The sequence below is a fragment of the Lipotes vexillifer genome, unplaced genomic scaffold (genome assembly GCF_000442215.2).
Source record: "Lipotes vexillifer unplaced genomic scaffold, Lipotes_vexillifer_v1.1 scaffold1115, whole genome shotgun sequence".
Classification (NCBI taxonomy): domain Eukaryota; kingdom Metazoa; phylum Chordata; class Mammalia; order Artiodactyla; family Lipotidae; genus Lipotes; species Lipotes vexillifer.
Window position 1 is genome coordinate 1,841,590 of NW_006792080.1, and position 16,212 is coordinate 1,857,801.

Sequence of the window (16,212 nt, forward strand, 5' to 3'; positions counted from 1 at the left end):
GCGTCTTACTCCCTTCAGAAGCTGCTTCTAATCTTGGTGCGGCTGAGGGTCTGAAGGTGTGGGGTGGTAGGCGGGGTGCTTTGGCTCCTGGCTCTACTGTGTGTAGCCAGCAGGGTGACCGAGGCGGCAGGGGGGACAGTCCGTCCCGGGTGGGATTCCCGCTGTCCCCTGCCCGCTGCCGCTGTCCCCTGCACACACATGCCCTGCCTCTTCTTCCAGGTGGCCACAAAGCGGGCACAGGCCTGGTGCTACAGCAAAAACAACATTCCCTACTTCGAGACCAGTGCCAAGGAGGCCATCAATGTGGAGCAGGCCTTCCAGACGATTGCCCGGAACGCGCTGAAGCAGGTGGGTGTCCAGCGGTGGTCTGGCTACCTCTGGTGATGGGCTGCTGAGCCAGCCCCGGCCTGGCTGCCTTGTCCTTAACCTCTCCTCGCTGACTCTTTTCCGTGTAGCCAGAAACCCCCGTGTTTATCCAGGAAGGTAATGGCACGGTCTGCTGAGGCTTCCGGAAATTCCGCTCATTTGTGAATAACGTCAACGGTGCGGGGCAACACAGACCTCAGCCGAGGGCTCCCTGGTCTGACCAGCCGCATTGTTCTTTCCTCTTGCAGCTGTCAGGTGGCCAGGCCACTAGATGGCCCTGGTCAGACTGGTCCTTCTATTTGAGGAGGGGATAAACTTGAATTTGAAACCCAGCTCTGCTGCTCATCATTGGATCCAGTTTTTTTGTTTTTCGGGTTTTTTTAAACAAATATTATCTTTTATTTATTTATGTATGTATGTACGTATGGCTGTGTTGGGTCTCTGCTGCTGCACTGGGGCCCTGTCTAATTGTAGCAAGTGGGGGCCACTCTTTGCTGTGGTGCGTGAGCCCCTCCCTCACTGCAGTAGCTTCTGTTGCGGAGTGCGGGCTCTAGAGTGGAGGCTCAGTAGTTGTGGCACACGGCCTTAGTTGCTCCGTGGTATGTGGGATCTTCCCGGACTAGGCTCGAACCCGTGTCTGCTGCATTGGCAGGTGGATTCCCAACCATTGCACCCCCAAGGAAGTCCCGTTTGGTTTTTTCAATCGTATCTGAGCTGTAAGAGACTGCGGGCTCTAGGAATTGTATTCCTTGGATAGAGTTTTCCTACATTTTTTCTTTCTTTATTTATTCAACTGTTCCCCCGAAATAACAGTGGCTTCTTATTGGCAAGTGCCAGTTGAAGACTTTTTGACTCAGCAGCTCTGTTGGGGCCAGTGCGTTGAGGCAGGTCCCAGCATTGTCAGTCGTCTGTAGTGGGCAGGTGAGGGGTGCGGTCGGAGGCAAGGGGCCCGTGGCAGCTGCAGAGGGCAGGGTGGTTCTGCAGCTCCTGGGAGCGGGCTTACAGAAGGCATGCTTCTCAGCAGTCGGGGCACCTGGCCTGCGGGCTGTACAGGAGTCGTTTTTCACCAGTTTCCTGTTGGCTGGCATCACTGTTGGAGTGTTCCTCTCTGAATATTGCTGTCCCTAGAGCCTCGTTACAGTGACGAGCTGGCATCTCGGGAGTGAGATTGTTAGATGGCAAGGTGTGTGTATTTTTGCGGGCAAGTGCCGCCTGGCTTTCCCAGGGACAGCAGTAATCCTTCAGTTCCCGCCAGCACGCTGCAGACCTCCCCCTGGAGCTCTGCTGACACTCTCCACGGCAGAGCCCATCGGCAGCCCTCCCGCGGGACCCCGCAGTGCTCAAGAGTGCTTTTGAATTGAACCTCACTTCACCTGTTACTGCAGTGGATTTTTTCAATTCCTTTGGCCATAGATAATTTTTTAGTTGAGTATCCAGTATTCACATACCTTGGGGTCTGTCCTGGCCGTCTGCCTGCTCCTTGCCTGGACCATCTTGATTTCACTGCCTCTGTGTCAGACCCCTGATCAGGCAGGCCTCCCCTCACTAATTTTATCTTTTTTCTTGGCTATTTTTGGTTCATTTTATCCATTTTTTTCTTCACTCTCTCTCCAAATAAGACCTAATGAGATTCTGATTGGAATTGCATTCCAACCGTCGTATTGGCCTCTCTGGGTGCCTTAACAAATACCACAGACTGGGTGGCTAAAGCCACAGACTTTTATTTTCTCTCAGTTCTGGAGCCAGAAGTCCATAATCAGGGTGCGAGCAAGTCCAATCTCTGGTGAGGACTCTCTGTTAAGACAGAAAGTAGCTAAGTGTGTGTGAAGGGCTGAGGGCATCAGATAGGGTCCGGGGTGGCCGCCGATGGTGCAGACTTTCTTTTGGGGATGACGTCATAGACGTGTCCTGGAATCACGGCGTGGTGGCAGCTGGCAACTTTTGAATATACTAAACAGCACGGCACACGCACACTGCTGTGTTCAGTAGAGCTTTTTTTTAAACTATATAGTCGTAGAGGTTGTTACTTTTATAGCAATTGTGAATGGAATGATTTTTCCTAGAGAACTTCTGATGGATAGAACCAGTCGCTGCTTTCCCAAATCCTTGAACAGTTCCTGCTGCACAGGTGCTGACTGTTTAAGTGACAAATTACTTCTCTACATCAGCAAGTAGAAAGCTGCTCCTCCCTGGAAACATGCTCATCAGCGCAAGGCCCGCTGAACTGACCGACCCCCAGTCTGTATCCCCGACGGAGGGGATCCGTCCTTGGCTGGGCTCTGCGTGTGCAGATCTGGAGATACGAAAAGGAAGCTAGACCCTGAGTCCAGAAAGATGAGAGCAGATAGGGGGCTGGAGGAGCGCCCGGGAACCTTGTGGAAATGCTGGCTCAGGGCGGCCAAATCCAGGCCACGGGAGCGTCTACCTTCTTGTCAGGCGTTGGTAGAAGCCTCGGAGCAGGCGGCGGCCCCCAGGCTGACGTCACACGGAGGGCGCGTTGGCCCTGTCCTGCCTGCCTACTTCAGTGTCACCTTGCCCCATCGTCTGCTCACTTGGCTTCGAGCACCTTCTGCCAGGGCCCTCACTTCACTGCTGGGCCTGCTCCGTGCCCATGCCCCCCATCTGCCCGGGCTGAGCTCACGAGTCTCCCCGAGCCTGGACTAACCAGCCTGTCTCTCTCTCCCTGCCCAGGAAACGGAGGTGGAGCTGTACAATGAATTCCCTGAGCCCATCAAACTGGACAAGAACGACCGGGCCAAGGCCTCGGCAGAAAGCTGCAGCTGCTGAAGCGGCAGAGAGAGCAGAGCACAGAGTCCTTCGCGAACCAAGAACACAAGTAGGCCTTCCACCATGAGCCCCTCTCCTCTCCACACAGTCATCTCTCACATCCAGCTGCCAAAAGAACCCCCAGACACAGTCTCCCCTGCACACACACACCCACCCGCACCCCTGACACAGACAGACTCCACAGCCCAGGCCTGTGACGGCTCCATCGGGGTCCCTGCGTCAGCCCTCAGATGGCAGCAGGATGGGCCGGCTGTAGAAATCGGTCCGGTTTGGAGTCAGCCTCGGAGACGACTTCTTTTTGTCCACTGGAGAGAGAGAACTGTTTACAGTCAACCTGTGTCTCATTAGTTCCGGTTTTTTTAACTTGTCTTGTGGTCTTTCTACACCCCCCCCCCTCCCACCGCGAAGGCTACCACTTGGGAAGGCGGGGGCCCCGCACTTCATCACAGGCCACACCCAGTCTGATCAGGCTGAGTTTTTATGTATCTGTTAATGCTTGTTCCTTTTAACTAATCAGATCTTTTTACAGTATCCATTTATTATGTAATGCTTCTTAGAAAAGAATCTTATAGTACATGTTAATATATGCAACCAATTAAAAATGTATAAATTAGTGTAAGAAATTCTTGGATTACGTGTTTAAGTCCTGAGATGCAGGCGTAGAGATGGAGGGTGAAGCCCGTCTGGATCGCAGAGTGTTCAGCCACTCAGATTTCAGAAATCCAGCTGGAGGCGGTATTCTGTACAGTAGACCCGAGAATCACGTACGCCTTTTAATCAAAGACTTAGGAGCCAAAAAGCTTTTCATCTCTCCAGGGGGAAAACTGTCTAGTTCCCTTCTGTATCTAAATTTTCCGAAGAGGTTGATTTGCGTAATACCATGGTGTGTGCAATGGAGAAACGGCTGTTTCAGAAATATAAAACTCTCATTTTTCTTTTTTTTCTCTGCTCCACACTTTGAAACTCCCTTATTAGATCAGCATCCACGTACAAGAGGGAAAGGAAAAGGAAAATCCTACCAGACCTGTCCTAGGGACTTTACCTTTGTTCTGGAAGGTGCTCCTTTCGGGGCTGTGGCATCCTTAGGTGAGAAGACCTTCTCTCCTTCCTCCCAGTACAACCCGCCATGCCTTCCCCGTGTCCTGGGTGTGGAGCCAGGCGGCTGTGCCCCAGGACCTGCCCCGCATTGTAGCTTGCTTCTCAGAGCACCTCCCTCTCTCCAGAGGCCTGCATTCTACGGTGTGGGCCAAGTTCTTCTGTAAAGAGATGAACGTGATGCCAATAAAATGTAACAAGAACAAAGACCATCTGTCTTCGCCCTGTCTTTTTTCCCTCTTCCAGACTCGGGCTCAGGAGAGACCCTGTTAGCTAATCACTGCCGTTGCTTTTTCTGGGCCCGCAGGACTCCTGAGGCAGAAAGGCCTTCTCTCCAGCCCTGCAGTACCTGCCCCTGGCTTTTGTCTTTTGCATTTTTAATCACAGTATTGGGGGGGGGGGGCCCCTGCATGGAGAGAGCATTGTCCCTTTAGAGGAGCAACCACGAGCTGCTGGGGGCCCATGGACCACCACGCACAGCCTGTGAGTGTCACTCGGCCTTTGTGCTGTCTTGTTTTTTAACTGGTGTGGTTGCTAATGCTGTGATGGTCGACCATCACATAGTTCTGGATTTCTGATTTTTCACAGGACAGGAAGATCTGGCAGCACCGGCCCCATATTCCAACATAGATAAGCAACAGCCGGGACTGAGTAGATGCCACCGAGAGCCAAGTGTACGAGCTAGTCGCGTCTCCCGCCGCAGGACAGTGTAGGTTTTGCAGGTTCTACCTGGGTCCCCCCTTCTCGGGCCCCTCAGTCGTGTCTCTCCCCTGCCGCTCTCGGCCGTACTTCACGTGTAAAGGTAGCGTCCCCAGGAGCTCACAGCCACGGCGCCGCCGCGGCCAGGGGGACTTTTGCCGCTGCTGTGGCCCCGGCCCCTGGGCCGGGCTTGGTGGGTATGCTGTTTGGCCTCGAGAGGAGCAGAGTCCTTCCCAGCTGGCGGCCTCGTGCTGGGCCGTGCTGTGTGGACCAGGCTGCTGTTCTCGGAGCGGGTCCCTCTCGCCCTAACCCTGAACATGACGTGGAAATGGACTTTGACCTCTGACCTCAGCCATGCCCTAAAACTGGTGACCATCCTTACACTGACCTGCTTTATTTTTGAAATGAGCCCGAACATAACCTCGTGGCCCCGATCCCAGCCGTAGCTAGCTGATTTGAAATTTGACTTTTAACCGACCGTGACTCTGTGCTCAGCTTCGTCTTGCCACTGACAGTCATCCTAAACATGAGCCCCCTTGAAATGACCTTGAATCTGATCCTCCTCCTGACCCTGTCATATTCCAACTTTGAAGTTAACACTGAGCCCTACCTCCCATGACAGCCTTACTCTCCAGCCTGAGCCTAATCCACACCGTGTCCCATCAGTGGCTGGCTGACCTTGATCTCACCTTACCTACCTAAACTCTGTACGTACAGCTGCACTTACCTCGATTTGGCTTCTCCACAGTAGGAAGTAGGGCTGAGACTGAACTCTGCGCTAATGCAGCGTCTTCTCCCACATTCCTACCGAGTCAGCATCAGCACGTGCTTGTGAGAGAAACAGCTTTGCTCCCGCAAGCAGTAAGATTTGCTTTTGAGGAGAATGGGAGTTGGAGTGTTTGCACTAATGCAAATTCTTTTCAGTAACACAGTTAAGTTCGTTTGAATTTGCTGTGCCTCCCGGTAAGAATGTGAATTGAGACCAATGTGCGCTGCTATGTTTACATTCATCTCAGTTTGTTCTAACAAGAGGAAGTTTCTTTTGAGAAGAATGGGAATGATTTGTTGCACGGATACACAGTCATCTCAGTGGTACTCCTCAGCCTGATCCAAACCCAGCCGCCCTGGGAACGTGCATCGCTGCGCTTGCGTTCAGTTCACTCCAACAAGCTGTAAGGAGTCTGGGACTGACGTGTTGCGCTGATGGGAGTTCTTATCAAAACCTCTCTATTCAGACTGGTCCTCATGCCTCCGACCTCTCAGTAAGAAAAGTGCCTTTGGATGAAGGTGTGTTGCATTGCTTCCGTTCACGTTAGTTAACACTAACCAGCAATAAGCTTTTATCTTTGACAAGAATGCCTGATGCTGAGCTTGTCTGCACGTATCTAGTAGCACTAGTTAGATGAACGTGCCCTAGAGCTGAATGTAGGTCCATCACGGTTTACGCTGACCTGCAGTGGTTGAGACTAAGCTTGCTTACGCTAATACGGATTCTCCCCATTACCACTAATTACGCTCATCCTAATTGGCTCAAGCTCTCAGCAAGAGCTTGCTGTTGAGGTGAGAGTATATTGCTGAGTATATTCATCTTGTTTCATTCATCCTGACCCAGACCCTGATTCTCAGCCAGATACACTCTGAGGTTGAACCTCTTGCCTTGTCACGACCCTAAAGATCTTCCTGGACCTCACATTGCTGTTGGCACTTCTTTGGCTTCCAAATGACCTGACCACGTGATGTCCTAATTTTAGGTTGACTTCCTGCTTCACCTCAAACCAGATGCTTACCTTGAAACTGACCTTGAGCCTGACCCTGATCCAGTCTCTCACCCTATGGATATGTGTTCCTTGTGAATTGCCCTGATTTTTACCTTGTCCTGAACTTGACCCTGTGTCACACTTACGTTACAACCTTGGAATGACCCTCCTGATGCTGCACGTTAACCAAAGTCAGGGCTGAACTGGTCCTTGAATTTGATCGTCTTGAAGCTGACCTTGAAATTGACCCTCACCCCTCATCCGGATCATGCTGCCAGTGTCTCACACTGAGAAACTGATTTGAACCTTGAACTTCTCAACTCCAATCTTGTTCTTCATACCGGGATGCTCCTCACCATAATCCCCTTGAAGCAACCTTGGGTAAGCAAGCGTTCAAATTAACCTGAGCCTGACCTTGAGCCAGAGTTCTGTGCCTCGCCCTTTGCAGCTTGATCTTGAACTTCACCTTGAACCTGTGCACTGAAAACCACCTGGCCTTAATCCTCCTCGAATTTCAAATAAGCAAGAACTTGACCTCACATTTGAAAGTGGCCCGGTACAACTCAACAACAACAACAAAAACCCAGTAGAAAAATGGGCAGAAGACCTTAACAGACATTTCTCCAAAGAAGACGTACAGATGGCCTACAAGCACATGAAAAGATGCCCAATATCACTAATTATTAGAGAAATGCAAATTAAAACTACACTGAGCAAATCAAAACTACTCCTACCAGTCAGAATGGCCATCATTAAGAAGTCCACAGGAATTCCCTGGTGGTCCAGTGCTTAGGACGCCATGCTTCAACTGCAAGGGGAATGGGGGGTTCAATCCCTGGTCGCGGAACTAAGATCCTGCATGTGTGGGGGGAAAAAAAAATTTAAAGAGAGCTGTTCTTAAAACTAAAAAAGTCTAGGGCTTCCCTCCCTGGTGGCGCAGTGGTCGAGAGTCCGCCTGCCAATGCGGGGGACACGGGTTTGTGCCCCGGGGAGGATCCCGCATGCTGCGGAGCGGCTGGGCCCGTGAGCCATGGCCACTGAGCCTGCACGTCTGGAGCCTGTGCTCCACGGCGGGAGAGGCCACAGCGGTGAGAGGCCCGCGTACCGCAAAACACACACACACACACACACACACACACACACACACACACACAAAGTCTACAGGTAACAAATGCTGGAGAGGGTGCAGAGAAAAGGGGACCCTCCTGCACTGTTCATGGGAATGTAAGTTGGTGCAGCCACTATGAAGAACAGTATGGAGGTTCTTCAGAAAACTAAAAATCGAACTACCATATGAGCTGGCAATCCCACTCATGGGTATATGTTCAGAGAAAACTCTAGATCAAAAAGATACACGCACCCCTATGTTCACTGCAGCACTGTTTACAATAGCCAAGACATGGAAACAACCTAAATATCCATTGACAGATTGATAAAGAAGATGTGGTACATAAATACACTGGAATACTACTCAGCCATAAAAAAGAACACTCCAAAAAAGAACATTACGGGCCAGTATCTTTGAATATAGATGCAAAAATTCTAAACAAAATATTAGCAAGCTGAATCCAATAACACATAAAAAAAGATCATACACCACAATCCCAAGTTTGAATCTAAGTGGGATTTAACCCAAGTTCACAAGGATGGTTCTCAACATTTGCAAAATCAATGTGATATATACCACATTAACAAAAGAAAAGTCAAAAACCAAATGATCATCTCAATAGATGCAGAAAAAGCAAAAACAAAATTCAGCATCCATTCATGATAAAACCTCTTACCAAATTAGAATAGAGGGAACACATCTCAACATAATAAAAGCCATTTATGACAAACCCACAGCCAATATAATAATGGTGAAAACCTGAAAGCCTTCCCGCTAAAATCTGAAACATGACAAGGATGCTCACTCTCACCACTTCAATTCAACATAGTATTGGAAGTCCTAGCCACAGCAATCAGACAAGGAAAAGAAAAGTTATCCAAATTGGAAGGGAAGAGGTCAAACTCATTATATACAGGTGCTATGATACTATATATAGAAAACCCTGAAGACTCCACACAAAAATTACTAGATCTAGTAAATGAATTCAGCAAAGTAGCAGGATACAAGATTAACATTCAAAAATCAGTTGCAGGGACTTTCCTGGGGGTCCAGTGGTTAAGACTCCACCCTTCGACTGCAGAGGGCATGGGTTCCATCCCTGACTGGGGAAGTTATGCATGCCACGAGGTGAGGCCAAACAAAACAAAACAAAAAAATCGGTTGCATTTCTTTACACTAACAATGAAATATCAGAAAGGGAATGTAAAAAACAAGTAACTTTTAAAATAGAACCAAAAAAACCCAAAAATCCTAGGAATAAACCTGACCAAGGAGGTGAAAGACTTACACCCTGAGAACTATGAAACATTAATGAAGGAAATTAAAAAGGATTCAAAGAAATGGAAAGAGATCCCATGCTCTTAGATTGGAAGAATATTAAGATGGCCATACTACCCAAAGTAATCTACAGATTTAATGCCATCCCTATCAAAATTCCCAAGATATTTTTCACAGAAATAGAATAAATAATCCAAAAATTCATATGAAACCATAAAAGACCCGGGATTGCCAAACCAATCCTGAGGGAAAAAACAAAGCAGGAGGCATAACTCTCCTATACTTCAAACAACACTTACAGAGCTACAGTAATCAAGACAGTGTTGTGGGGCTTCCCTGGTGGCGCAGTGGTTGAGAGTCCGCCTGCCGATGCCGGGGACGCGGGTTCGTGCCCTGGTCCGGGAGGATCCCACATCCCACATGCCGCGGAGCGGCTGGGCCAGTGAGCCATGGCCGCCGAGCCTGCGCGTCCGCAGCCTGTGCTCCGCAACGGGAGAGGCCCGCGTACCGCAAAAAAAAAAAAAAAGAAAAAAAGAAAAAACTGAACAGTGTTCTATTGGTACAAAAACAGACATACGGATCAATGGAACAGAAAAAAGAGGCCAGAAATAAACCCACACACCTATGCTCAATTAACCTCTGAAAAAGGAGACGAATATACAACGGAAAAAAGACAGTCTCTTCAGCAAGTGGTGCTGGGAAAGTTGGACAGCTGCATGTAAATGAATGAAGTTAGAACACACCCTCACACCACACACAAAAATAAACTCAAAATGGCTTAAAGACTTAAGACATGACACCGCAAAACTCCTAGAAGAGATCGTACGCAAAACATTCATGGAACCTCACTGGTGGCTCAGTGGTTAAGAATCCGCCTGCCAATGCAGGGGACATGGGTTCAAGCCCTGGTCTGAGAAGATCCCTCATGCCCTGGAGGACCCACCACACTGCGCACTTGCCTTCTCCCTGTGTGTGTCACTTGCACGTGCTGGCCAAGAAGCGTGTGACTGGCATCTGGTGCTGCCGGAGCCCTGGTGTGTGGCGGAACAAGGCGCTGGAGGGGCTGCTCTGCCAGGCGGGCTCAGGCTCCCGAGCTTCCTGACGTCTGGGGAGAAGCGAGCTCGCTGGCGGGAGTCCTGCCTCAGTTGGCGCTGCAGGGCTAGAGCCGCCCCTGTTGCTGGGCACTCACCATTTTGCCGGAGCTCCAGGGAAAGGAGCCAGCGCTGGAAGTACGTTACCACTTAGGGTCTAGTCTAGCTCATGGGCGAACCTTCAGTCCGCTTTAGAGGAGGAAAGCCAACTGGCTGAACTGGGGTCTGCACATGTATCTGTTGCTTCTACTTGGAGAAGCCAGCATGGCTGTCAGTTCAGAGAAGCACACTGGGGTCTTCTCTGGCAGTCCAGTGGTTAAGACTTCCTCTTCCAATGCAGGGGGTGCGGGTTCGATCCCTGGTGGGGGAGCTAAGATCCCACACGCCACACAGCCAAAAAACCAAAACATGAAACAGAAGCAGTATTGTACCAGATTCAATAAAGACTTTAAAAAAATGGTCCACATCAAAAAAAAAAAAAAAAAAAAGGATCCTGCTTTTCTCTCCAGTCAGCCCTCCACGCCTGGAAAGGACTGTTTGGGGGCTGTTTCGTCCAGGGCTTGTGGAAGGACAGGGAAACTGCCTGCCATCCCCCATTTCTGGCCCTGGGATAGGATCCTCCAACTCTGAGATCAACTCAGGTTACCCTGGGGATCATGAGAATCCTGTCAGATCACTGATTCTCTGGCTATTCTCACTGTAAAAATGGAAACTGCTAAAGCATATGAAAAGGATTATACACTCACTATGTCCAAGTGGAATTTATTCCTAGAATTCAAGGATGATTCAACATACTAAAGTCTATCGATACACGACATTTACAGGATGAAGACAAAAAAACATGATCTCAACTGATGCAGAAAAAACATTTGAAAAAATTCAACTAGAAAGTTTCTGCAAAGGAAGCCATGAACACAATGAAAAGACAGCCTGCTGAATGGGATAAAATATTTGCAAATCATACAACTGATAAGCGCTTAATATCCAAAATATATTTAAAAACTCATACAATTCAAAAGCAAAAGAACCAACAATCCAATTTAAAAACGATCAAAGGGGCTTCCCTGGTAGCACAGTGGTTGAGAGCCTGCCTGCCGATGCAGGGGACACGGGTCCGTGCCCCGGTCCGGGAAGATCCCACATGCCGCGGAGCGGCTGGGCCCGTGAGCCATGGCCGCTGAGCCTGTGCGTCCGGAGCCTGTGCTCCGCCACGGGAGAGGCCACGACAGTGAGAGCCCCGCGTACCGCAAAAAAAAATTAAAATAAAAACAGGCAAAGGATCTGAAGAGACATTTTTCCAGAGGACACACACAGATGGCCAACGGGTACATGAAAAGATGCTCAACATCACTACATCGGGGAAACGAGGCAAGACCACGATGAGATACCACCTCACACCTGTCAGAATGGCTATTTATCAAAGACAAGAAATAAGTGTTGGTGATGTGGAGAAAAGGGAACCCTTGTGCACTGTTGGTGGGAGTGGAAGAGAGTATGCAGGTTCCTCAAGAAATTAAAAACAGAATCATGCACCGCACGTCTGTGGGGAACCTGGAGCTGAACAGCCTGTGGACGAGCTGCTTCTGGGTCGGGCCTCGAACGCAGCAGAGCGGCTCCCTCGCCGCGATCTACTGAAAGTCGGCCCTCCATACAGGGGTTTGTGAAAAATTAAAACAAACAAATAAGTAACTTAAAAAAATAGAACTATCAACCCATCCAGCAATTCCACTGCTCAGTATTTATCTGAAGGAAGTGAAAACACAACCAGAAAGACAGCTGCACCCTCACGTTCACCGCAGCACTATTCACAACAGTCAAGACATGGAAACAACCTGAGTGTCCATCAACAGATAAACGGATAAAGAAGATGTGGTACACGGATGCAATGTACTCTCAGCCATAAGAAATGAAGGAAATCCTGACATTTATGTCATCGTGGATGGACTTTGGGGCATCAGGCTAAGCGAAGTAAGTCAGAGAAAGACAAATACTGTATGATCTCCTTGATATGTGGAATCGAAAAATAAATAAATAAGCCAAACCCACGGACACAGAGAACAGACTGGAGGTTGCCAGAGCTGGCGGGGGGGGGGGGGGGTGGGGGGGGGTGAAATGGGTCAAGAGGGCCAGGCTTCCGGTTACAACGTTGGTCCTGGGAATGTAACGTCCTGGATGGCAACCAGGGTTAATCATACTCGATTGCATATTTCAAAGTTGCTGAAACAAGCTGTCTTACCTGACGAGCGGCAAGCCACAAGCTGAGATGCCGAGGTCGGCAAGCCGAGCGAGGAGACAGAAGAGACGCCCCGGCAGGCAAGGGGCGCGGGTGGTTTCGGGGTAAGGAATAAGGAAGCAGGGCGGGGTCTGCGCGTGGGGGGCGTGGAGCAAAGTGATGAAAGAAGGGTGTTTGCCGGGGGAACTAGGCCCCCGGCCTCTGCTGGTTCAAAAGGCCGCCCCGGGCACAGCTGCGCAGGCCCAGTTGGAGGGCCGGCGGTCCTAACCGGTTTCAACCAGCTCAGCGCTAACCGGGTGCAGCTGACTCTGGGCTTCCGGACACTGTTAGGCTGCGTGGAGGACACGCAGGTCTTTTTGTAGCAACAATTAAAACCTCCTTGATGAGTCAAGGCAGGTTACAGGTGAAATGGATTTAACTAAGCAGTCCCTGCAGTTTCACTAAGAGACTAGATCTTACAAGTTCTCATCGGAAGAAAAAAACAATTTGTAACGATGTACGGTGACGGATTTGACTACACTTACTGTGGCGATCATTTCACAGTACATACAAATAGCGGTACACCTGAAACTAATGTCATGGTATGTGTCAGTTATATCTCAGTGTTTAAAACTCCAACCCCTTTTTGTGAAACAAACACTGAGTAAACTAGCAATAGAAGGAAACTGCCTCGACATAATAAAACCCACATATGAGAACCCCACAGTCAACATCATGCTCAGCGGTTAAAGACTGAAAGCCTTTTCCCTAAGATCAGGAACAAGACAAGGGTGCCCCCTTCCATCACCACATTCCGCGGAGCACCGGCAGTTCTATCCAGAGCAGTTAGGGCGAAAAAGAAATAAAAGGCCTCCAAATTGGAAAGGAAGACGTAAAAGTATCTGTGTTCACAGACGTCACAGTCTTATATGTAGAAAACCCTGAAGGGTCCACAATATAACTAGAGATGATAAACTAGTTTGGCAACGTCGCAGAATACAAAAATCAACACACAAAAATCAGCTGCGTTTCTATATGCTAACAATAAGCAATCCAAAAAAATGAAGAAAATAATTCCATTTACGATAGCATCAAAAATAATAAAACATTAGGAACCAATTTAACCAGGTAGGTGAACGTCTCGTGCACTGTCAACTACAAAGAACTGCCGATAGAAATTAAAAACCTAAATAAATGGAAAGAGACTGTGTCCATGGATTGGAAGCTTAATAACTGTTAAGATGACAAATAACTTCCTGATTCAAAACTTAATACAAAACCACTGTAATCGAAACAGTGAGGCACTGGCATAAGAACAGACATATACACCAATGGAATAGAACAGAGTGCTTGGAAGTGGTATATATATGATCTATTAATTTTCAACGAGGGTGCCAAGACCATTCAATGGGGAAAGAATAGTCTTCAACAAATTGTACTGGGGAAACTGATAGCCAGAAAAAAGAATGAAGCTGGACCCTTACCTTAACACATATTCAAAAAGTAACTGGAAATGGATCGAAGGTCTAACTGTGATAGCTAAAACTGTAGAAACCCTTAGAAGAAAACACACGGGAAGGTTTCATGACACTGGATTTGGCAATGATTTCTTAGATATGACAGCAAAAGCACAGGAAACAAAGGAAATAAATAGGTAAGTTGGACTTCATCAAAATTAAGTTTTGTGCAGCAAATTTAATATCCGAATATATAAAGAATTTCTACTACTCAGTAACAAAAATCAGTGCAATTTAAAAATGGTCAGGGCAAAAAAAATAAAAAATAAAAAAAATTAAAATGGTCAGGGCTTCCCTGGTGGCGCAGTGGTTGAGAGTCCGCCTGCCGATGCAGGGGACACGGGTTCGTGCACTGGTCCGGGAAGATCCCACATGCCGCGGAGCGGCTGGGCCCGTGAGCCATGGCCGCTGAGCCTGCGCGTCCGGAGCCTGTGCTCCGCCACGGGAGAGGCCGCGACAGTGAGAGGCCCCGTACCGCAAAAAATAAATAAATTTTAAAAAATGGTCAAAAGACTTGGATATCTTTCCAAAGAAGATACACAGGTGGCTAATAAGAACATGAAAAGATGCTCAATGTCACTAGGCATTTGGGAAATGCAAATCAAAGCCACCTTACACCCAGGAGTATGCCTATTATTCAAAACAAAACAAAAGGGACTTCCCTGGTGGTGCAGTGGTTAAGAATCCGCCTGCCAATGCGGGGCACACTGGTTCAAGTCCTGGTCCAGGAAGATCCCACATGCCCTGGAGCAACTAAGCCCGTGCGCCACAACTACTGAGCCTGTGCTCTAGAGCCTGCGAGCCACAACAACTGAGGCCCGCGCGCCTAGAGCTCGTGCTCTGCAACAAGAGAAGCCACTGCAATGAGAAGCCCGCGCACCGCAATCAAGAGTAGACCCCGCTCGCCACAACTAGAGAAAGCCCGCACGCAGCAACGAAGACCCAACGCAACGAAAACAAAACAAAACTAACTAACAAAGCCAACAAAACAGACAATAAGTGTTCCCAAGGATGTGGAGAAATTGGAACCTTTGTGCACATGGAAGTAATGTAAAATGGTTTGGCTGCGTGGAAAATAGTTTGGTCATTCCTGAAAAATTTAAACATAGAGTTACCATATGAGGTAGCAATTCTACTCCTCTGTATTTACCCAAAAGAATTGAAAGCTGGGACTCAGAGAGATGGTCGTATAGCAAGTCCATAGCAGCATTATTTGCAATAGCTATAAGGTAGAAACAACCCAAGTGTCCATCAACAGATGATGGGTAAACAAAATATGCTTTATTTATGTGGAACAGAATACTATTCAGCCACAAAAATGGAACAAATTCTGAATAATGCTGCAACATGGATGAACCTTGAAGCCATTTTGCTAAGTAAAATAAGCCTGACATAGAAAAATAAATATTGTATGACTTCACTTAGATGAAGGAGCTAGAATAGGAAAAATCCTATCAACCGAAAATAGATGTTGTGGGCCGTGGGGGAATAGAGTGGAGAGTTACTCTCTAGTTGGTACAGAGTTTCTGTTAGCAATGACGGAGAAGTTCTGGAAATAAACAGTGGTGATCGTTGCACAACATTGCTGATAGATGTCATGACGCTGAACTGTATACTTAAAAATGGCTAAAATGGTAAAAAGTCTGTTACGTGCATTTCATTTTTGTTTTTAAAAAAAGGGAAAAAAGGAAACTGCCGAGCTAAAGAAGGCAAAGGCAGTTAGTGTCTGCAGCTCACGAAACCTGAAAAGAGGGCTCAGCCTCGCAGAACCCCAGGTGCCCCTGCCTCTGCCCGCAAACATCCTCCGTCCTCTGTGATGTCCCTGCACGGGGTGCCCTTTCAGCGGGAGCGCCCATGCGTGGGCAAAGCCACGCCGCACACGAGACAGCTCGGCCAGCTCGACTTCTGCTGCCACTCCCCGGTGTGTATAGAGAACACAGGCTTCTTCCAAGGTGTGGGAGGCCGCAGTGGTGTGGGGCTAATTTCTTTGGCCATCAAGCTCTAAAAGAGCCAGTGGGCAAGGCGTGCCAGCCTCACTACCTGAAGGAGGTGGAAGCGGAGGGGGCCAAAGAACACCCCCTCAGGCACCCCTCCCTCCCCCGAGAAAGGCCCCAGACTCAGATTGCCGCCCACGCCCCCCTTGGAGTGGCTCTCACCCACCGCACCCCGGATGCTGGGAAGCCTGCCCCTGGACCACAGGGAGCCCCAGGGCTCACCTCCTCCCACTAGGGGCAGGGCAGCGTTTCCACTGCCCCGAGGCAGGCATTCTTTCTCTGGTAATGCCCCCCTCCCCCTCCCCCCC

The 16,212-nt window shown here is 48.9% G+C and overlaps 1 protein-coding gene across 1 annotated transcript in view; it reads left to right on the forward strand.

The window, feature by feature from the left end:
- The window catches only part of RAB7A (RAB7A, member RAS oncogene family), a 64,860-nt gene extending 61,088 nt beyond the window's left edge, over positions 1-3,772 (forward strand). The window contains exons 5-6 of the mRNA XM_007465277.1: positions 220-348; positions 3,058-3,772. Coding sequence (XP_007465339.1) covers positions 220-348; positions 3,058-3,153 — 225 coding nt within the window. The 3' untranslated portion in view covers positions 3,154-3,772. The remainder of the gene's footprint in view (positions 1-219; positions 349-3,057) is intronic.
- The last annotated feature ends 12,440 nt before the right edge of the window (positions 3,773-16,212 follow it).